Source organism: Elaeis guineensis, chromosome 3 (assembly GCF_000442705.2).
Source record: "Elaeis guineensis isolate ETL-2024a chromosome 3, EG11, whole genome shotgun sequence".
NCBI lineage: Eukaryota > Viridiplantae > Streptophyta > Magnoliopsida > Arecales > Arecaceae > Elaeis > Elaeis guineensis.
In genome coordinates this window covers 97,078,383-97,099,631 of record NC_025995.2, presented here as the reverse complement: position 1 = coordinate 97,099,631, position 21,249 = coordinate 97,078,383, and the positions used below count along the sequence as shown (strand labels likewise).

Below are 21,249 nucleotides of genomic sequence, written 5' to 3'. Positions count from 1 at the left end.
TCACACTCTACAGAGAACTTGTTGGTGGGTTAGTATATCTAACCACAACTCGATTTGATATAGCTTATGCAATCATGTTGTTAGACAATTCATGGCCAAACCTCACACTAGTCACTATGCAGCAGCTCTTCGTATCATTCACTACTTAAAAGGTCATCTTTTTTAGGGCATTCTTTTACCACGCACCTCTGATTTTTAGTTGCATGCTTATAGTGATGCAGACTGTGCCGGCGACATTAATGATCGATGATCTACAACTGACTTTTGTATCTTTTTTGTTGATTTTCTAATCTCATAGAGAAGTAAAAAGCAAGCAACCGTCTCTCGCTCAAGCACTAAAGTAGAATATCGAGCTCCTGCTGATATTATCTCTGAACTCGTCTGGCTTCGTTGGCTGATCTCCGAAGTGGGGTTTCCTCAAGATAGCTCAACTCCATTATTTTGTGATAATAAGAATGCCATTCAAATTACTCATAATGAAGTTTTTCATGAATGTACAAAGCACATTGAAATTGATTGCCACTTCACTCGCCAGCATGTTCGTCAAGAAACTGTCACGCTCCGCCATATCTCTTCTTCAGATCAACTTACTGATTTATTCACGAAGCAACATCTTGGCTCTCGACTTTCTACTTTATGTTCGAACTCAATATGATTTCCTGCCAAACCCATCTTGAGTTTGCGGGAGGTGTCAAATATGGTAATCCTTAATTTGGTGAAAACCAAATCACAATTCAATCCTTCCTAAATTGATTGTCTGATATAGTAATCCCTGATTTAGTAAAAACCAAATCACAATTCAAACTTTCCTGAATTGATTCATTATATATTCTTTTTTTGTTCCTTCCTATAGTCTATTTATACGATGTAAACTATGTATAAAGAATTCAATTCAAATCAATATATTGAATTTTTCATTTTCTCTTAATTTTGATAAGTATAAAAATATTAATAATTTTTGCACCAAATACTATTACTACTCTTTAATATATAGTAAATAAAAAATAATCATTATTTACCTATTTTTAGAGACCTTGTAAGAAATATTATACATAAATATAGTAATACATTAAAGTTATTAATATTTCTAAATATTCATGGAAATGAATGTTTAAAAATATTATAAAGAATATTTTATTTTTATCAAAACTTACAAAAAATAATGTTAGAATATGAACTATCATAATATGTATAAATAAATATTTAATAATCTGAATACCTTTGAATAAGTAAAATAAAGCACCTACATGAGGTAGCCCGATGCTTGTGCGCTTGCCCAAATGTGACTAAGTTTTATGGTTTATTTCAGATTTTTTTTACATGATTTTCAAATCCTAACCTTAAAAAATTTAAAATCCAAAATTTGGATCCTGGCAAAATTTAAAAGCAAAAATCTAAATTTAGATCCGGATCGGATTGGATACTATAATTACAATTTGAATTCTATCCAAACCTGATGATACATAAACAGATGCGGTTGGATAAATCTTCAGCCCTAAATCCAAATATTTTGATACCATGTTTCATTTTAATTTATAGTCTAAAAGCATACATAGGTGTGTGTGCAATGTTGAAATTAGGATTGAATTTTTAAATTTCATTTTTGATAACACAAATTTGTTCATTAATTATATTGCTAACGCTTAAATGGTTGAAGGACAAGTTAAGGCATGAATTGGTATATGTTTACATGGTTAAGATGTGTAGAACAAGATCATTTCTCAAAGATAGTGCGACACTGTGCGTCATTATTATTTCACCAAGTTTCATGAAGCTGAGAGGGGCAATGCAACAAATTGCTCTGTTAATGTTTCCTAAAAGATCTGGGATCTTGCTTTGCTATTGGTCATTTGACAATATCATAAGAGTTAATAACAAAAATGAGGAGGCAAAAAGATTAATTTCATAGAGGTACGATTTGCATCACGATAGTTCGATTATCTATGAATGATTTCTCACCCAACACCTTTTAAAATGGATTTCGAAGGGACAGATACATCATTTTTTTTTTCTACTGGATATATTACATCACTTTTGGGGAAGAGTCGGGTCTAATGGTTGGTGTTTAGAGAAGCAAAGGCTTCCATCCATCTTTGCAAAAGAAGAAAATATGTCATTTATACTCTAATTTCAAAACATTGAGAAATTATTGTCTGAACCATGCCTAGGTAGACCGGTGCATATCTTGGAGCACACATGATAACATACAATCGGGAATTCGTGAAATATAAGGGTTAATGTGGTGTGTTAACTACGGTAGGATTTGAGTGGTCTGGCTGGGCGTGGTCCAGGCAATAATTTCTCCAAAACATTGCCTATCAAATTGACCAACAAATTGGTCAATATTTCAATATTAATTCAAAATATTTATTCAATATAAAAATATTTATTATCCAACAATAAATTAATTCAATACTAAAAATATATATTTTATATATTTATTATAATATAATAATAATAAATTAAAATTATAAAATTATAAAAATAATAAATAAGTATATTAATTATTATATAAGCATATTAATTATTATTTAATTATTATATTATATAATAATATGATAATTATAATAAAAAAATTAATAATAACATATTAATTCTAATAAAAATGTATTAAGTCTAATAAAATTAGATTAGAATAAATTTATATTATATTAATAATATCAATTTAAAAATATCAATTTATTTATAAATTAATATTTTTAATATAATATCTAATAGATCAATATTCTATGTGATATTTTGTATCTTCCGATCATAACTACTTCGTTGGATGATCCATCTACACCGTAGTATCCTTTTTTTTTATCCGAAATGTTCTCATAAATGGCAAAGGTAAAACGTTTCCTAAAAATTTCATTGGATGGAGAAAGCTAGAACAACCCTTGTGGCATTAAAATAAATAGTTGTGAGACGAAGGATTGAGCCAGGTCCAACCTGCAGTCTACGTTGGATTTGTGTCAACATGCAAGCTCTAGCCAAACTAAAAGTATACGATAGTAACCACAATCTTATTAAGACACAAAAATTCCAAACTTGATCTAACTTGCCCTGTCTGAAATTGTACTGTGCTAGAATTATTAAGATTATTAAAACACTGTATTACTGTATCAGAGTCCCCTTCTGGTTATGGACTGCAGTAAATGGGCTAGAGTCGGAGTTTCTTTTGGGCCCAGTAACAAGCCCAGCCCCTACACCTGCTGGTGATAAGGAGAGATTCTTTGTGGCCCGCATGTGGTGTGGAATGTATGCACTGCACGAGATCTGGGCAGCGGTGCGGAAAAAAAAAAAAATTATCCAATTTTATGGATGAGTCAATCACCGCGTACGATAAGTTTTTAACCTAGGCTCGACCCATGGGCTCAATTTGACTTGCTGGCCGACAAAACAAGTGGGCCGCGCTCAGGTGTCGGTCGGCACCCCTACAACATTTGTATCCCCAGCAACAATTACTGCATCCAAGCCTGTTAAAAGAGAATTTAACAAGCCCACTATCTTTCCTAGGAGTTTCCCCTCTTAGAAAAGATTACTTGTTTCATTTCAACCCAGTGCATAATCTCTTTCCCAATGGTAAAAGCTGCAACTCGTGGTGGTCATTACGATCTTTTTTTTTTTTAAAAAAAAATGTGAGCAATGAGATAAAGTTCGCCTTCCAACCCAACACTGGAGATGATCAGACTGAGAGAGTCAGCTCCATAGCATCCATGAAGGAATGCTTCAAATTAGAAGACAATCTTCCTTTTTCTTTCTTTCAGTGTAGAATCAATGGGCAGTTTAGCTTAAGAAAGAAAACAGAGGATAACTTTAAATTAAAAAAAAAAAAAAGAAAAGAAAGAAAACTTCAAATTTTAGAAAAAAACTGGGGGAAAGAAAAAGAAAACAGGGCAGGTGTAGTAAACAATTAGAAGCGCTCATTTTACACTTAATTGACAACAATACACCGTAAAACTGCTTTCAGTCTATCAATAGAAAGATAGATACAACCTCTACCGGATGTCTCCGAAGAGACTGATAGATACCACCACCTTGAAAAAGATACAGGGGGGAAATAAACTATATACATACGATTCTTGTGCCAATTGCTTGAAATGAAGAGAATCAAGCAGAGAAGAGGCCATTAAAGGCAGCTAACCCAAAGGGGCTCCTGGGCTCCAAAGCCTTCCTTGCAAGCTCCACCTCCTTGGCTCCCACCTCCCTTACCCAAGAGAGCTCCTCCCCAACCTTCTTTCCAGCAGCTGAAAGAGTCATGGAGGAACCCATAAAATGGAAGCCCATATCTTCTCCCATCCCGTGCTCCTTCTCCCACCTCTTCCTCCTCTCAAACTCCTCCACCACCAAGAGAGCTATGTCTGCCATCCCACCCACACTCACGAGAGAGAGATGATCCAAGCACAACGCTTATCTCAAATCCTTGGATCTAAAGTTGGTGGGTTCAGCCTCATTGAAGGAATCCTTTTATATACATGCTCTCATCCATCATTCATGAATTCCACATGGCTTTGTCCCTTGGTGGGTCGGTGCTGGGTTTTGGATAAGACCGAGAGAGTTTTTTTGGTTTGTTTATTATGAGAAAATTGCAATGGGCTTGGCTGGTATTTTCACCGGAACTTTCGGTGATGCCCTCCGATTTGTTTTTTTCCCATTTTTTTAAGGGTAGTTTCGGTATTTTCCAGTGGTACCACTGCACCAGGTTTCGTCGGCGCCTATGGATGCGAGAGTTATGGCGAAAGGAGGATTCACCTTCCTTCGAGCATAACACCGTTGGATCGCGTAATGATTGTTTCGAGATTCGCGCATGAGATGAAGGAATTTATTGGAATGTTTTGAGATCTGAGCGGAGCGCGATCTAACCGTTGATGTTCTGAAAAGACCGATCGTTCTTTCGCGCGAAAGGTACAACCCGAACCCACCCCCGAGTTATACCGGCTTTAGGTACGACCCACGGCGCGGCGGCGCCCATGGTGTCAAACTGGTTTTGGTTTTAAATTAGAACAAGGTCCAAAAGTAAATAGACAAAAGTTGTCTGGATTGATTGATTCTTTCCGGACTTTTTTTTCCATCCGAATTCCCGTTGGTTCCAGGAGAGGTAACTCGTAATCAATTTGCTGCTTAATTGTGTATATGCTGCAATATTGATCATTGCACAAAGTAGGATATAAATATTTTCACCTTGATCTCTGTCACCTTTGTTTCGCAATGAATGGATGAGAAGTTTTTACTAGATTTTTCTAACTCAAACATGCGTCAAAAGAATTTGGGTTCTTCTATTATTGCTAATAAATATTATGAGATATTGGAATTCATCGAAGCAAATCGGCACATGACATGTGGATGTAAATCTCTAGTTATCATCGGGTGGATGGTAGAGAATGGCTAATGGAATCTGAGCATAAAATTTTTTGATTCGTTTCATGGACCAATAAAATTTGAAACTCCATGGCATAGGTACTAAAAGATAGAACTGATAAAATATGATCTGATCCATCAATTCAATCCATATTCGATCCGTTATAAATAGATTTGGATTTAAGCTAAATTGATTTGGATCATAAATGGATCGATCCGTTTAATTCATTTAATAATTGGATCGATTTGAATTTTAAATATTTGACACGTTTAATTCATTTAACTCGTTTAATATTCAGATCGGATTGAATCAGATAATCCATTTAACCCGATCTGTTCAACCTATTTAACCTATTTCTGATCCATTTAATCCAATCTGTTCAACCTGTTTAATCTATTTAATACTCATTTAATCTGTTTAAAATCTGTTTAACCTGTTTCTGACTCATTTAATCCGATCTGTTTAATCTGTTTAATCTAATTTGACTTATTTAATAAATAGATTAAATAGATCGGATCAAATTATCTATTTAATAAATAGGTCGAATTCATGTTTGAATTTTTGACCTATTTAATAAATAAATCGGGTTTAAATTGATGATTTTTTGATCCGATCTATTTATGACCCGATCTATTTATAATTCAATCCGATCCGATTGTCATCTCTACTAGAAGGATTTTTGTTACTCCGATTTAGAGCGAAACGTCAATTGTTAGTATTCTAAATGGAGAAAGGAAAAGAAAAATTTGATCAAAAGGTTGTTGAATTTTAGATCACCAAAATCTGACGTGTATTCAACATTTCAAACTACTGGAAATTTCTAGTGCTCAAGCAAAAGCAGGCGTGGGAAAGCGTCACCTTTCTCCAAAAGAAAAAATAAAAACAAAACAAAAATTAAAAATAAAAATTAAAAAACAAAAAACAAAACAAAGGGTACATTGAAAGGAAAAAAGTTGGTACACAAAGCAAACCGGAGCAACGGGACAAAAAGATGGGTAATGAAAATAGAAATGGAAGAGATGGGTCCCCCTAAATTATTCTGCTAATTGTAGGTGGTGTTAGGATTCCGGAGAATGAAGGTTAGGGCCCATCCTCTTCCCCCATTTTTTTTTTTTTTTTGCATTATTTTTCTAAAATGATATAAATATAATTAATATATTTGTTTGTTGATATTTTGATCCAAATATAAAATTTCATACAACTAGAACATCTTTCCAACATAGTTCTTATATTTTTTTTTCGAGCACCGCCATAGCCAATCAAAATACTTTTTGAGAGTTTTATGGTCCTCCAAAAACTTCACCAAATCCAACCTAAGTAGATTGGACATAGTGTTAATTATATTTTTTAATTCTTTTTTGCTGATAGTATTTTATTTTTTTTCAATTCAAAATCCATTGATGGCTTAAAAGCTAAGAAAAGCTCATTCTTTTCTCGAGTGCGGCAGCTGCAAATCGCCCAAAGTTTTTCGGTGGTCTGGGTTCTGAAAGGCACATAATCTCGGGGTTGACGTGTCCTCCTTTTCTCTATTCTCTCGGCCGCAGTTTCCTGAACTATTCTTTTGAAACAAATGTCGGATCATGGAATCGTCGATTCTAAACAAAGACTTTATTTTTTTCCCCTCCTCTTTTGATTTGGATGCCTTGGGGATCAATAAAACTGGAGAGGTTCGAAGCATTTGGAAGTAATCATGATGCGGTGCGTCGCATGGACAGGAAAAGGCTCATCATTCATGCACCCTGGAGTGAGACGTGTTTTATTTTTTTATTTTTTCTTGACTCTCACACGGTCCGTTTCTTTGGGAGTCTATGTTCAACGGACACCTGTCCATGACTACGTTCAATGACTTCTAATTGCTAAATGAGATACTGGTGACTCTACCACGATGCCGAGGAACGGACATTAGAAAATAATGACTGATTAAAATCCGATCAATTTTTTTTAATAGATAAATCTGATCGATTTAATAAACAAATCAAATGCTCCAATCATAATCCGACAGGTTCATTAAACAGATGATGTGAAGCTGGCATGTGTGAATCATTTGACAAATATATCACAACTACCCCAGCAAGACGTCAATACAATGTCTTCCATGTTGAGAGGGAAAGGGGTGCAATGCGACACGGTCCTTTTCCTAACAAATTAGCGTCACCTCCCACCAAACTTGGATAACCCAGTCTAATAATCTCGTCCAATCCTTTACGTTGGTTGAGGAAGGTGATGCGGAAGTGGGGCATCAGCAACGTCCACAATGGTGGAGGACGAGGAGGAAAGCAGCATCATTGCATCTCAACCTTTGTACCTTCGTCCGTGGAAAAGTGGAGCAGAGGAGAAACAGGGGGTTCGCTGCTCGGGAAAGTAATCCAAGAAAATATTAACAAGTTGGAGTCGCATAGGCTTTTTTTTTTTTTTTTACCACGGTGTACGTGTATGGTACCGACTCATAATGGAGAGCAATGTGGAGAATATTCTCTTGGATCTTGGAACATGTGGAAAAGGAAAATGTTTGGTGGCCGTCGGCTACTTCACCTCGACAACGGATGAGATGAAGCTCATCTTGGCTGCATGTTGCACGCAAGATACAACCATCGCTCATTAGGGCTGGAATTAGATTTGGACCAATTTGAGGCAGATTGATTTTGGATCAAATTTCGGACTAAGCCTACAATAATTCAAATCGAATTTGAGTCTAAATATAGAGTCTAATTATTTTTCAGAATAGATTTGGGTATATCTTTGATCTAGTTCGGACTCAAATCTGAATTTCAGTCTGATCAATAATCCGAATATTTGGTCCGAACCTAATTTCTTACTTAAATTGGTTCAACTCGATTAGTCAAAGAGCCAATTAGCCCAAATCTAATCTTATGTACCATCCATTTGGATTAGATATGGTTCTAAAGGGGTGAATAGGCTTCTAACAACATATTTCTCCATTGGAACCGGGCCTTTATACCAGTTTTTAGCGCATTTTGAGCTTTGCCGGAGGGCAACGTCGGTAAGGTGATGGCAGCCGTAGCTCATCGGCAGCTGATGATCCTAAAGCAACTATCAAAACAGTCGGCCTAACTTGCAGAGGTCACCAGGGGGATGGCAACAGGTTGCGCGGCAGTGTGCTGCTACTGCCCGTGCAAGCCAGTGAACTGGTGCCAATGAACTACAAATCTTGATCCTCACCTCTGTCTTTCTCTGTCGAAGGAGGAGGGCGAGGAAGCTGAGGATGGCGTCAATGGAGATGACGACATTTCCCTCTTGGAGGATATTGAACATGAAATTGGTGGTCGGTGGTGATCTGACGGCCATCGGGGCTTGCCGGCAAAGACAAGCAGCATGAGAATCATGATCCAAATGACCAACATGGTTGGCGCCGCCACCGCCAGCGTCGTCCCCATGGATAGCAAGCCAAAGACCCCGCCATAGAGTGGAGATGTAGAGGGTGGGCCAACCGACGGACGCAGCAGTAGAGTTGTACTAGGAGCAGATGGAGAGAAGGAGGTTCCAGGATGAGGAAGAGGAAGACCCATATCAACTGCTTACTCAGTGCCCACAGCAGCAGCGACTCCTCCCATCGCGATGACGGTGAGTGCTCTAGATCCGCCATCAAATTCCTTCATTGTTGGTTCTTTTTTTTTTTTCTTTTTTTGGTGCTCATGGTGGTTCGGTTGCCAATGGTGCTCTACCAGTTGGCGCTGAAGGTCAGGATGAAGCAACGGGCCGTGATCAAGAAGCTGAAGGATGGGCGGCGGTAAGGCCTAGGCGGGGGATGAGGAGGGTGTGGGTCTCCATAGGGTGGGGGTGGCGGTGGCTGTGGTAGGAGAGGTGTGGCCGATGAAGCAGCTACCGATGGAGGTGACGAAGATGGAGAAGGAGATGTGGTCTAAGTTCTGCAGTGAGGGGTTTTAGAGGAGCTCGTCACAAAGAGAAGAGGAGGATGAAAAGGGAAAGAATGACAAGAATAGAGTTGGATGATGGTAGAACAGGATTTTGGTTCGGATTGGGTATTGGGCTTGGATTCGAACTTAAAACTGATCCGATTAGATTCAAATTGGATTTAAATTTTAAATTTTAAAATATTTTTAAATTTGAATCCAATTTGAATCCGACAAAAGATTTTAGATCAGATTCGGATAGAGCTTGACCCAGTCCGGTCCGTTTCCAATCCTAGCTCACACGATCTTCACAAATATGATTATCACTCATTACAAAAAGGGTTAATTACCTAAAAAATCTTTTACTTTTTGAGAATTTTTAATTTTAGCATAATGTTTTAATTTTTTCAATCAAGTATATGTACTATTTATTTCGTTATAATATTGGCCTGCCATCAATCGGTGTCGAATTTTGCCGTTACAATGATGATGTGGAAATGAGGTGTCAACTTTAATAAAATTGAATGAAATGAGTTGGAATATGAGGGGAAGGAAGGATAAAGACGGGAAGAGAGCTGCTTTTAGGGTTTTGTTGGTGATTGATGTGAAGCTGAGTTTAGGGTTTTTGGAAGATATCTAATGGATGATGTTGGAAGCTTGGATGTGGTCGATGGAGCAGCTATATCAGCGAGTTCGATGGTGTCCAGAGATGAAGTTCAATGCCATCATCAGGTAAAATTGCGTTGTATACTTTGTGGAGTAAGAAGAATCTAGAAAGGAGGTTCCTACGATGCCGATCTTAGAAGGTATCTATTTTCAAAACTATTAGCTAAAATTGAAAGCATATTTGTTGATTGAGCTGTTCTTTTTACGGAATAATGATTGTGATTTCTTTCAATGGGTTGAATCCGAAATCTATAACCGTGGAAAGGAGGTGACTGTCATGTTGAGTAACCAGAGGGAGGGGCTTAAAGAGAAGCTTCGACTGGTGGAGGAGATGAAAGAAATAGCTGGAGAAAAGGCAAAAATGCTGGAAGAAAAGACTGTAAAACTGAAGATTATGAAGGCAAAAATAGAGGAGGAGCTTGAAAAAATAAAAGTCGAGTATGCAAAGCTGCAAGAGGAGAACAAATAATTAAAACTCGAGATTTCAAGGCAGAAAGGAAGAAAAAAATATATATTAGGACCTTTGTATTCTAATGGATAATAATGCTACTGTTGTATGGCTGTTGCTGTCTTAGTTTGTGATTGTTCGTGTGAGGTAGTGATTGAAGTACATGTTTCACGTTTTGATCCTTACCTGTAGTAATGTTTCATGTAAAAACAATGATAAATTGTATTATATTATCTTAATATATCCCAGCGTTATGATTTAGATTGTTTAAGATAATTTTAGCAACTCTTATTGTTATGTGTTCCACCAACCATAAATATTTTAAACTGGCATTAGCAATGTAAAGCAGGCTTTCAATACATCACCTATTGAGTATTCTGTAACTAAATTACATCAAAGACATAGCATTAATAATGTAAAGCAGGCTTTGGTTGCGAATAGGAAATTAGGATCCTACTGATAACTACATCATAGAATTAATTCTGCTGATAATTAACAAGCAACAATGCCTTACAACAATTTAAGAAGATATATCTGACTCATTTTAAGTGATGTGGTCACTTACAGAAAAACTAGACTCTTGCAACAAGCTCTAACAATAATACTGATTCTGAACCTGAACCACTATATAGTTTCTGTCATAATGTAAAATAGTAAGAGGAAGTCTTGGCCTGATAGGACAAGACATACCGATACTAAACCTAAACTACTACAATATGGAAACATCAAATTTGCAAACCCAACAAATCTGAAAGGAACAGAATTTCACGTCATTCATCTTTGAAAAAGTCATTATATAAAGTAGTACAACTTACATATTCCAAAAAAAAAAAAAAAACTGATTACAGAATGCCCAGATCAACTGGAATAGCCTACTACTGGCAAACAGTACTATGCTTCCTACAAAATGTCTAAACAATATTTTGCTTCCTGATTACAAACTGGAACAGCCTACTATTGTCTTGATTACAACAATACTTTGCTTCCTACAAAATGTCCAAACAGTACAACTTCATTCTTTTTCTTCCTGACTTGGTTGAGTCCGAATTAATGAAGAGATTTGGCTATCCCCAAAGCTCTTTGTGATTGAAGCACCTTCAGCTACAGGTCTAGAACCTTCAGAACCTCTTTCTGTGATTGGTACATCTCTAGCTGTAGGGCTCCAACCTTCAAAACCTCCAAAAATTTGAATGGATGTACTTCCAGACATCTTTAGATTAAAAACAAATATAATAATTAAGATTAATATTGATATATAGACTCAGTACATGGTAATGATGAATGACATTATCCTAAGATAATTTAATCCAGTCTCGGGAGATTGATATACACTATAACCTTGGTTGACCTGTGATGATGAAAATATCAAATTTAGCATTGTGGTGCATAGAGTTCAAATTGGCAACATTTATATTTTACCCTACGTCTATAGTTGCAATTGGATTTTGCCCTCCTTGCTTTTGCAAGTACCTTATGCTAGTCACTAATTATTATGTAGCCATAGCCATCATACATTCCAATATTATCTAGCGGCAGTTTTAGGAACCAAGTCCAAGTATTCTCACACTCACCCTCAACAACTGCCCAAGCTATTAAAAATATTTGGTTGTTTCCATGTCTTTCTACAGCACAAAAAAGTTGACCTCCTAGAAATATCTTTAAGAAACAACCATCCAATCCTATGATTGGCCTGCATCCTACTAACCAACCTCTCCTTAGGACATCAAATCTCACATAAAACCTGTGAAAATATGACTTGCCTCTGATGGCCTATCAACTTCAATCTTAAAAATCACATTCTTATTTGTCCTTCTTAGCTCTGCAACATAGGACTACAACTTACTGTAATGATCCTCTAGAGAATCTGTAATCATTGTCAATACCCTCCACTTGACTCTATAACACTGTATCCTTATTATAATTAAGGCATATCTTTCTTTCACATCTGCTTTCATTTCTTGCACAATCCAACTAAGATTAATCCTAAACTTGTTAATGTATTCCTTGGCAAGCCACTCAAAATTAGCTTATCTATTTCTCAAAGTTCTACAACATTTGTGTTCATTATGAAGAGTTTTACAACAAATATCTTCTTGATCTACATCCAGCTTGCATGTATTTTCCAAGAATACTTATCCACACATTTGGCCTTCATTTTTTTTCTCACCACTTCTTTTTCATCTACTATTGTATCTATTTACTATAACATATCTTTAAACAGCATTCTTAAATTCCTTAGGACACTCAAACTTCATTTCTAGTTCAAACTTCACATCCCTACTGTCACACTTTGGATTGTAGCAAGTGTGTCTTACCCTCTTCTTACTTCTAGATTCAAACTGAGCATCTTCACTACTAGATAGAGTTAAAACTTCAATATCTGAAGCTTCATAGTCACTATGGTAATCATGAATTTGTGCAGAATGAGAAGCTTTATTATTCTCGACGATTTCAAAATCTGATTGTAGTGCATCTGATCTTTGTTCATTTGGTACAATTGGTTGAAGTACATCTGCTCCAATAGCACCTGAACCAATATCATCATGAATTCTAGTACTGCCCTTTTGCCTCACATCATTCTTCCTATTCCTTGCTTGTATATACTCTTCATCATCTGTCATGAGCTCATCGTCACTCCAAATCTCATCAGATTCGCTTAGCTTAATTGGCATGTACTCCAGATCATCATCTTCATCTATAGGCTTCTCACTACCTACAAGTGCTGTCACTTAACTGGTTCTATCAGTTGCATCAGTAACCATAGCCTCAGGATCAAACTCCATAACTTCAATTGTATTTTTACTCTTTAAGTCCTGAGCAACCACAGCTTCTATATATATTACAATAGTCCCATGTTGAAGCGCAATGGGTACCATTTCCATCACTTCACTATCTCTCTTAATTTCTCTAATATCCTGATCACTTATATTCATATTTGAAACTCTGTACCAAATTCTTATTATTTTTTCATACCCTAACTCTTTGACCATGTCTACCAACTCGAAATATGAAATAAAATCTGGATCATAGTTATCCTATGTATTGATCTTCCCTCTTACATATGTCATTTCTAGATACCTTTGCAAAGTACCCTCATGATGCATATGTATGTTGAATCTATCTCCCATTCTATAATATAAAATCACACTATTACCTATTCGATACAAAGCTATAATTAATTAATGAAATGAATAGTGGGATTAATATAATATCAAACTCACCTTTGTCTTTTGTTGCAAAAAGTTTCTCAGATTTTTCTTCAAACAGCTTGATGAGGGACCACTGACAGAGGGATCAATGAGAGACCATTGAGGGAGAGGTTTGATAAGAGACGACAGATATAGACATTCTATAATTAATTAATGAAATGAATAATATGATTAATATAATATCAAACTCATCTTTGTCTTTTATTGCAAAAAGCTTTCTCAGACGGTTCTTCAAATACCTTGATGAGGGACCACTAACAAATGGATCAATGAAGGACCACAGAGGGAGAGGCTCGATAAGGGACCACAAATATAGAGGCTTGATGAAGGATCACTGAGGAAGAAGAAAATTACTACTAAGGTGATTGCCCATGCTATCATATGGAAGCTTCTATGCCCTCAAACCTACACTTTTTAAAGGACCACTAGCTCTTTATCCTAATTTATTACATATGGTTGAGGGATCATCGAGAAAAAAGAAAATCAGTAAAATCCTAATCTCAATCCTCACCCTCTTCAAACTTTCTGCTGTAGAACCTATCTCTCCATCTCCTCAGAATCCCAATATATCCTAGGCTTAATGACATGGATGACATGTCATATATATATAATATGCCACATCAATTAGCAGGTTGACACCTCATTTTCAGATCATCATCGTAACGATAAAATTCAACACCGATTGACAGCAGAATAACATTGCAACGAAAAAATGATACACATACTTGCTTGAAAAAATTAAAACATTATATTAAAATTAAAAATTTTCAAAAAATATAAAATTTTTTAGATAATTAATCTTTACGAAAATGGCCTCCTATCTAGGGATGGCAAAATTAATCCGACCCAATGGGTATACACCCTACCCAAACTCGGTCAAACCCGAAAAATAGGGTTTGATTGGGTTTGGATTCGGGTTTGGGTAAAACCCGAAAACTATAGTACGGATATGGGTAGTGTTATTTTCTACCTGAACCCGACCCGAACCTGTGGATATGGGTAATACCCGAACCCATATCCGAATATATATATATATATATACACATATATATATATATACATATCCGAATATATATATACATATACATATACATATATATATATCCGAATATACATATACATATACATATACATATACATATATATATATATATATACACACACACACACACACACACACACACACATATATATATATATATGATCTCTCACTCTTTCTCTCTCTCTCTCTCTATATATATATATAATTATATATATATATGTATGTATGTATATGTATGCATGTATGTGTGTATGTGTTAGAAGTGTGTATGTGCGTATGTATGTATGTATATATATATAATTGGTAATTCTATTTTTGATTGATAATATGCATAAAATTATTTTACTTTTTTTTTTGTATAGAATGGATGGGTATGGGTTGGGTATGGGGCGGGTATAGATTGGGTATGGAGAAATGGGTTACCCACGGATATCCCCGAACCCGTTGGGTATGGGGATAGGTATCTCTTTTCTTATCCGATTGGGTATCGGGTAGGATTTGGATATAGGATATTAAGTTCGGGTTTGAGGATGGGTAGTATACTACCCAACCCAAACCCTACCCATTGCCATCTCTAGTCCTATCTTTTTCTATAAACAGAAGAAGTCGGGGACTCATATAAGCTCTCAAATTTTTTCTCTCTTCCATTATCCATTGATTTCCAGCTGGCTTGGATGCAGAAAAATCTCCACCGAAAATAATTTTGATAAAAAATTTCTTCTTAAATATCTAGTTTTCTCCCAGATGCTCACGCAACCATGCGGACCTCAGTGGATCTGGGCAACGCCAACCTCAACCCTAAACCCAAGATCAGCAGCAACCGAGAAGATACGGGAAGTTGGAAGGACGGGCCCACAACAATTTCTTGCATCATGCTTTGGGAAGGGCCTTGGAAGTTCCATCATGGAACCGATACACGTACCTGGTGGTTATCCTACCAACCTCAATCGTTCAATGTCTTCTTAGCTTTCCTATTTATCTCTTCCCAAACTGCAAGCTCCAACCTCAATAGATGTACGCACTATTAAAGTACTCGATTCATATTTCAGTGTCTGTAATGCCCGTTCATCCATGCCATTATAAGAAATCAGATAGTTAATACACACATTTAAAGTATGCGGTGCGTATTTATTTTTCTGATGCACCTTAATTTTGTTTTAGCCATACACATCACTGAAGACGCCTATATACATTTCATATTTTTGCAGGTATCTACTCCACGGTAAACACATCCATTGCATGCCGTGCGGTCTTTTTTTTTTTCCCGTTGTCTACTTTAACCAAGCGATACAACCTGCTGAAGTTACCGATACACTCGATATTTTTATGTATGTATGTATGTATCTATATATATATATATATATATATATATATATATATATATATATATAGTTCTTGATGCACATCACTTTTACCACAGCGATTCACATCACTGAAGTTACGGTACATGTATGATATCTACAGAACCTTATCACGGTATACAATTTTAGAAGTAATACATGTATCGAAATATTGCAACATGCGTATATATGTCGATACATGTTTCATGAATTGCTAAACTGTAGCCTCCTCTACAGTTCTGAGTGCTACGAACATTGAGGATGCCAACCGGCTATTGTATCGACGATCCAAATTATCAATGTTGTATCCTGTCATTAGCGGTCATTGCACACAGCCATTGGACAGCAAGCAATTCAAAAATGCCTAACCGTAGACAGCTTCATGGAGTTTTCCAATTTATATCACTTCCTCATGGTGACCGATGCTGTCGCCAGAACAGCTTTCAAGTAACCACAATTTTAGGTCTATTGAAATACCATCCTGGAACACACAATGGCTGTTCATGGACGACCACTTTAAATCTTGCAATCCCGATGAAATTTAATTGTTCTCCTTTAAACTCTTAATTTGAAATGAGTCTTTTCTATGACACGACATATTATTAGTAGGTGGGGGGGGGTTGTTTAGATCAATCTCTAAAGAAGATCCATGAGATCATCGATGCGTCCATGTTCTCATGCTGGCTTAAATAAAGAAGATCCCCCTGATATACGACTAATGTGGGACTAGGCGCATGCTTGCAGGTCTTGACAAGTGTTCTTCTTTCCCTTCTTCCTGGGAGGGTTAGAGAAGGAAGAAAAGGGGTACAAAGATAAATCATCAATGGGTGAAAAAGACCACTGATGTCATAACCAATTGTTTTTGTTCAAGTAGATAATGGGCCACACATGAAGGTGCCAATGTTGATAGGGAGGGACATGAAGGTGCCAATGTTGATAGGGAGGGACCAGGGGTGGAGCCACAGTTTGGCTTGGAGGTTCAATTGAACCCCCAAATTTTGATGCAATATCTTCAGAGATATGTAAATATTATCTAAAAAATTCTGTATGTATAAAGTTTTGAACCGCTATAAAATAAAAAAATTTAGTTAGCTTAATGATTTGTACACCCACCCTCCATCCCCCATGTCTTAGTGATTTATCTTCGTGAAATGCTAAACCTAGCCCAAGCCCTTTTTTTTTTTTTTTGGCCTTTTGCAGCCGCAGAGTCCGCACCACCCCACCCCACCCCATTATTTATTTATTTTAATTTATATATTGAATCTCCAAGATGAAAATCTTGACTACGCAACTAGGAGGGACAGAGATTGTAGGTGCAGAATGGTGGTGAGTAGATGCGAAAGGTGGGCGAAGAAGTACGAGTTCAGAGTTCTAGAGAGAAGCTGCTCAAAGGAAGCAAAACATAGAAACAAGGAATGAGAATGTAAGGGTGCTGGAATGGAGGATAAGATGATGGGAAGAAAGCGGCTTTTGGTTCTCACAAATAGTTTTCTTAGTGTTTTCCAAGAATTTTCAGTTAACTATTCCTAACCTCATACTTACCATACATTAGAAATGACACTCGTGGGGGAAAAAATCAAAGAGATTTAACAGTAAATTTAGGAAATGGAATACGATCAGGAAACCTACCAAGTTGCTAATTGGCCTTGAATTCTTAAAAGATCCTGATAAATGGATTTGAGTAGAAAACAGGTAAGGGTGTTTGGATACCAAAGTATCATGCACGATTTAGGGAGGAAACTGAAGAGCTATTGAAAATTAACTTTAACAAAAGTACCAAGCATCCAGACCATCTAGGATGAAAAATTAAAAGAATAAAATGCAGAAGTATGCTGGTATAAAAGGGTTCAGCTGAAATCTGACAACAACGATGAAGGGTTCAGCTGAAATCCGACAACAACAACGAGGCTGAGATATGGGACATGGTCTGCGCTTTCTCCACCAAGACCTATCCTTGGTAGTTCCTTCATCTGGAAGGCTATGTGTACTTGTGCCCCTGCCATTATGTCTAGGGTAAAATGCCTCATGAGGAATCATAGTCTATAAATGTTCTTCAAGATCTCTTGCCCTACACAACCCCATTGAACAGCTTGCCTACCACACTTGACAGTTTCATCCTCAAAAACTTGAAGGTTAAGGACCTACTAATTTCTGGAAGCAGAGGGTGGAACATTTTTTTTATTCATTAGGCCTCTGGAGAAAACCTGGTATTCAGAGTGCTCTCTAATGCCATCCCGTTGGTTGATATGCTGGATAGGCTCAAATGGGACACCACAGCCTTTTGCAGTTCAGAATCAAAAAATCTCCATAAACTGTATCGGGCAGGACCCTTGACCACGATGAACATCTCCTGAGTTTAGAAGGTTTGCATCCATCCAATATTTGCTCTCTTTTTGCAGAAAGTTGGAATCAGCTTCCATGTTGGAGCATTCTATACCTACTCGGTTTTCATGTTAGTTCCCATAGCATTTGCTGCCTAGATGCTGAGAAGACTCTGAGTCATGTGCTTTTTGAAAGCCTGATAGGCATACAAGTCTGAAGGCATGCAGCTTCTTACGTGGGTCATCTATCCCTTCTAATTTCCGCAAGTTGCTTGAGGGAAGGGGTATGGCATGAAAAGCATGAGAAGGCTATTACCCTTCATGGTTATTGCATACTACATTTGGTTAGCCAGGAACGAGCGAATCCTTAAGAATGCAAACCAAAAGCCGTTTTCAACCTTCATGAAAGCGACACTCAAGCTTTGGAGTTTGTCCATTATAAGGCTATTAGGAGGATAGCTAGAAAACCAGGCTTCCACTGTCACAGTCTCCGCATCATCTTTTATGATTCATCTCACATTGGAACCCCCACTTCCAAACTCTTTTAAGGTCAAGTTCAATGGTAGTGTGATGTATGGAAGCAACTAAAGTGGTGCGAGTTTTGTTATTCGTAGCTTTCTCTACTCTATTAGCAGTGGGTGGAACCCACCTCTATGATGCTATTGTGCTGCTAGCAGAGTTCAGAGAAGCAAGGGAAGGACTCACCTATGTCATCTCCATTTGGGGACTGCCCATATCATATTGGAGGAAGACTCCAGAACTATAATGAACTGGATAGGTAGACCAGACTCCTATATTGACAAGACTCATCCCCTCTTTGTGGATATTTAGAATATTGCAGCTACCTTGATCTCCTTTGAAGCAACACACTTTTATAGAGGCAAACTCTACAGCTGAATGCCTGAATGGATGGTTTCCTACACTGCATATCACTCAGTTGGTTTTGTTTGGGACTTCAATACTTCCACCTCCCAGACAACTTCCTGAACTTCTACATTCTTATGTCAACGATTATGTCTACATGAGGATTGTATACATTTAAAAAAAAAAAAAAAAATCTCATGACTTTCAACAAGGGATCATAAATAGAAAATTGGCAGACAAAAATTTGCAATAACCAGTGATAAATGTTTATGTTGCAATAATGGACGCTAAGGGGAATCTCTTAGCTAGAGGAAGCTTCCAAGCTGCAGCAAGCCTACATTAAGAATCGACCTTATGCTGCTACCTATTCAATGTTGATGCCAACTTAACTATTTGTCCCAAATTTCACTAACGTCACCATGTCCAGATGAAGCATTTGTATTAAAATCATACCAAATTGCTAACAAAAGTTAAAATTTTGGACAATAAAGGTCTATAATCAGTTGAACTTATAATGAGTTAATCAGAAGAAAGTCCGTTAATGACCTAAAAAAATGCAACCAAGTCACAGCCTTAGCACAATATTCTTACTAAAGAATAAAGAGACAACCGATAGCATCTCCAAAATGAGAGAACAAACAGCAAACATATTAAAAGCACCGTAGAATAAAGAAAGAAAAATTATTATATAATGAAATTAACTCATAAGCTTAATCCAAAACTCTAGCATCCGCAACTTCAGCAGTAACACGATATAAAACAAGAAAGAAAGCTAGAATGACAAATTCAAAGAAGAAAGTATTCTTCTTTTAATAGGGGAATAGAAGAGATAAGGAAAGAGAGAGGAAACCCCCACCAGAGATCGGCATCGGGATCTAACGGTAGGACTTCTGGAAGCGAGCGCGGGCGCCGCGGCCGCCGAACTTCTTGGGCTCGCAGCGGCGGGGGTCGGCAACGAGGAGGGTGCGGTCGTAGCGGACAAGGATGTCCTTAATCTCCTTCTTGGACTGCTCGTCCACGTACTTCTGGTAGAAGGCCACGAGGGCCTTGGCGATGCTCTGCCGGATGGCGTAGATCTGGGAGGTCTTCCCACCGCCGCGCACGCGGATGCGCATGTCGACGCCGGCGAAGCGGTGGCGGCCGAGGAGGAGGATGGGCTCGAAGGCCTTGTAGCGGAGGATCTCCGGCTTCACCAGCTCGATGGGGCTCCCGTTCACCTTGATCAGGCCGCGGCCGCGCTTGCAGTACGTCACCGCCACCGCCGTCTTCTTCCGGCCGAAGCACTGAACCGACTCCGTCGCCGCTGCCGCCATTGTCGCTGCTGTTGCTGGTGCTACCTTCGCCGCCGCCGGAGGAGAGGTAGGAGAAACCCTAACACTGAGATGCGTTTGATGGTGGGAGATGCTATCGATCATTGGGGTTTTATACCACGGTCGAAGATGGTATACACAAATTGGACGGCTGTGATTGGGAGCGTAGAAATAACGATATGGGCTCTTGACCTGAAAACCTGACTCTAGCTGGGCCAACCCAACTACTGACTGACTCTTAATTCCAAGGATCTTTGTCCACCGCATCAGATGGAAAAAAAAAATGCACCACCTCATCAAATTATACCACATAATATAATTAATAAGAAAATAAATATTTAATATAGTTTATTTTTTTAAAAAAATTATATAAAATATTTTTTTCTAATATTATGATGTTTTGTTACTTTTTAAAATAATATAATAAAATGTCGTAGGATGCAAATAAAAAATCATACTATTATTATGACATCTTATTAGTTTTAATGACATTCTAATAATCATTTATAGGATCAATATGATGCTATATAATGCAAATAGGATATCATAATATTATTATGATATCCTGTTAATTTTTATTACATTTCGATAATTATTTATAGGATGCAACAGAATATCATAGAATTGTAATATTACAATTTTCTGTTAGTTTTTATGACATCTCGATAATTGTTTATAGAACTATAATAGGGTGTCATAATGTTAAATATTATTATGATATTCTATTAATTTTTATAATATTTTAATAATTATTTATAAGATATAACAGGATGTTATAGAAGTGCAACAGAATCTCATAATATTATGGCGTTATATTAATTTTTATAATATCT

At 37.1% G+C, this 21,249-nt stretch overlaps 1 protein-coding gene across 3 annotated transcripts; it reads right to left on the bottom strand.

The window, feature by feature from the left end:
• Positions 1 to 11,093: 11,093 nt before the first annotated feature.
• LOC105041659 (small ribosomal subunit protein uS9) lies at positions 11,094 to 20,514 on the bottom strand. 3 transcript variants are annotated; one of them, XM_010918635.3, is made up of 2 exons: positions 19,963 to 20,514; positions 11,094 to 11,540 (listed from the first exon to the last, which is right to left on the bottom strand). In XM_010918635.3, the coding sequence occupies exon 1, from the start codon at positions 20,417 to 20,419 to the stop codon at positions 19,982 to 19,984; it is 438 nt and encodes a 145-aa protein (XP_010916937.1). In that variant the 5' UTR covers positions 20,420 to 20,514; the 3' UTR covers positions 11,094 to 11,540; positions 19,963 to 19,981. The 3 variants fall into 3 exon arrangements, with proteins under 3 accessions (XP_010916937.1, XP_073110177.1, XP_010916936.1); XM_073254076.1 differs by having other exon boundaries at positions 11,094 to 11,529; XM_010918634.3 differs by having other exon boundaries at positions 11,094 to 11,497.
• Positions 20,515 to 21,249: the final 735 nt, after the last annotated feature.

Bases quoted from the DNA above. Each gene is read 5' to 3' on its own strand.
- LOC105041659 (XM_010918635.3), bottom strand. From the start codon at position 20,419: ATGGCGGCAGCGGCGACGGAGTCGGTTCAGTGCTTCGGCCGGAAGAAG.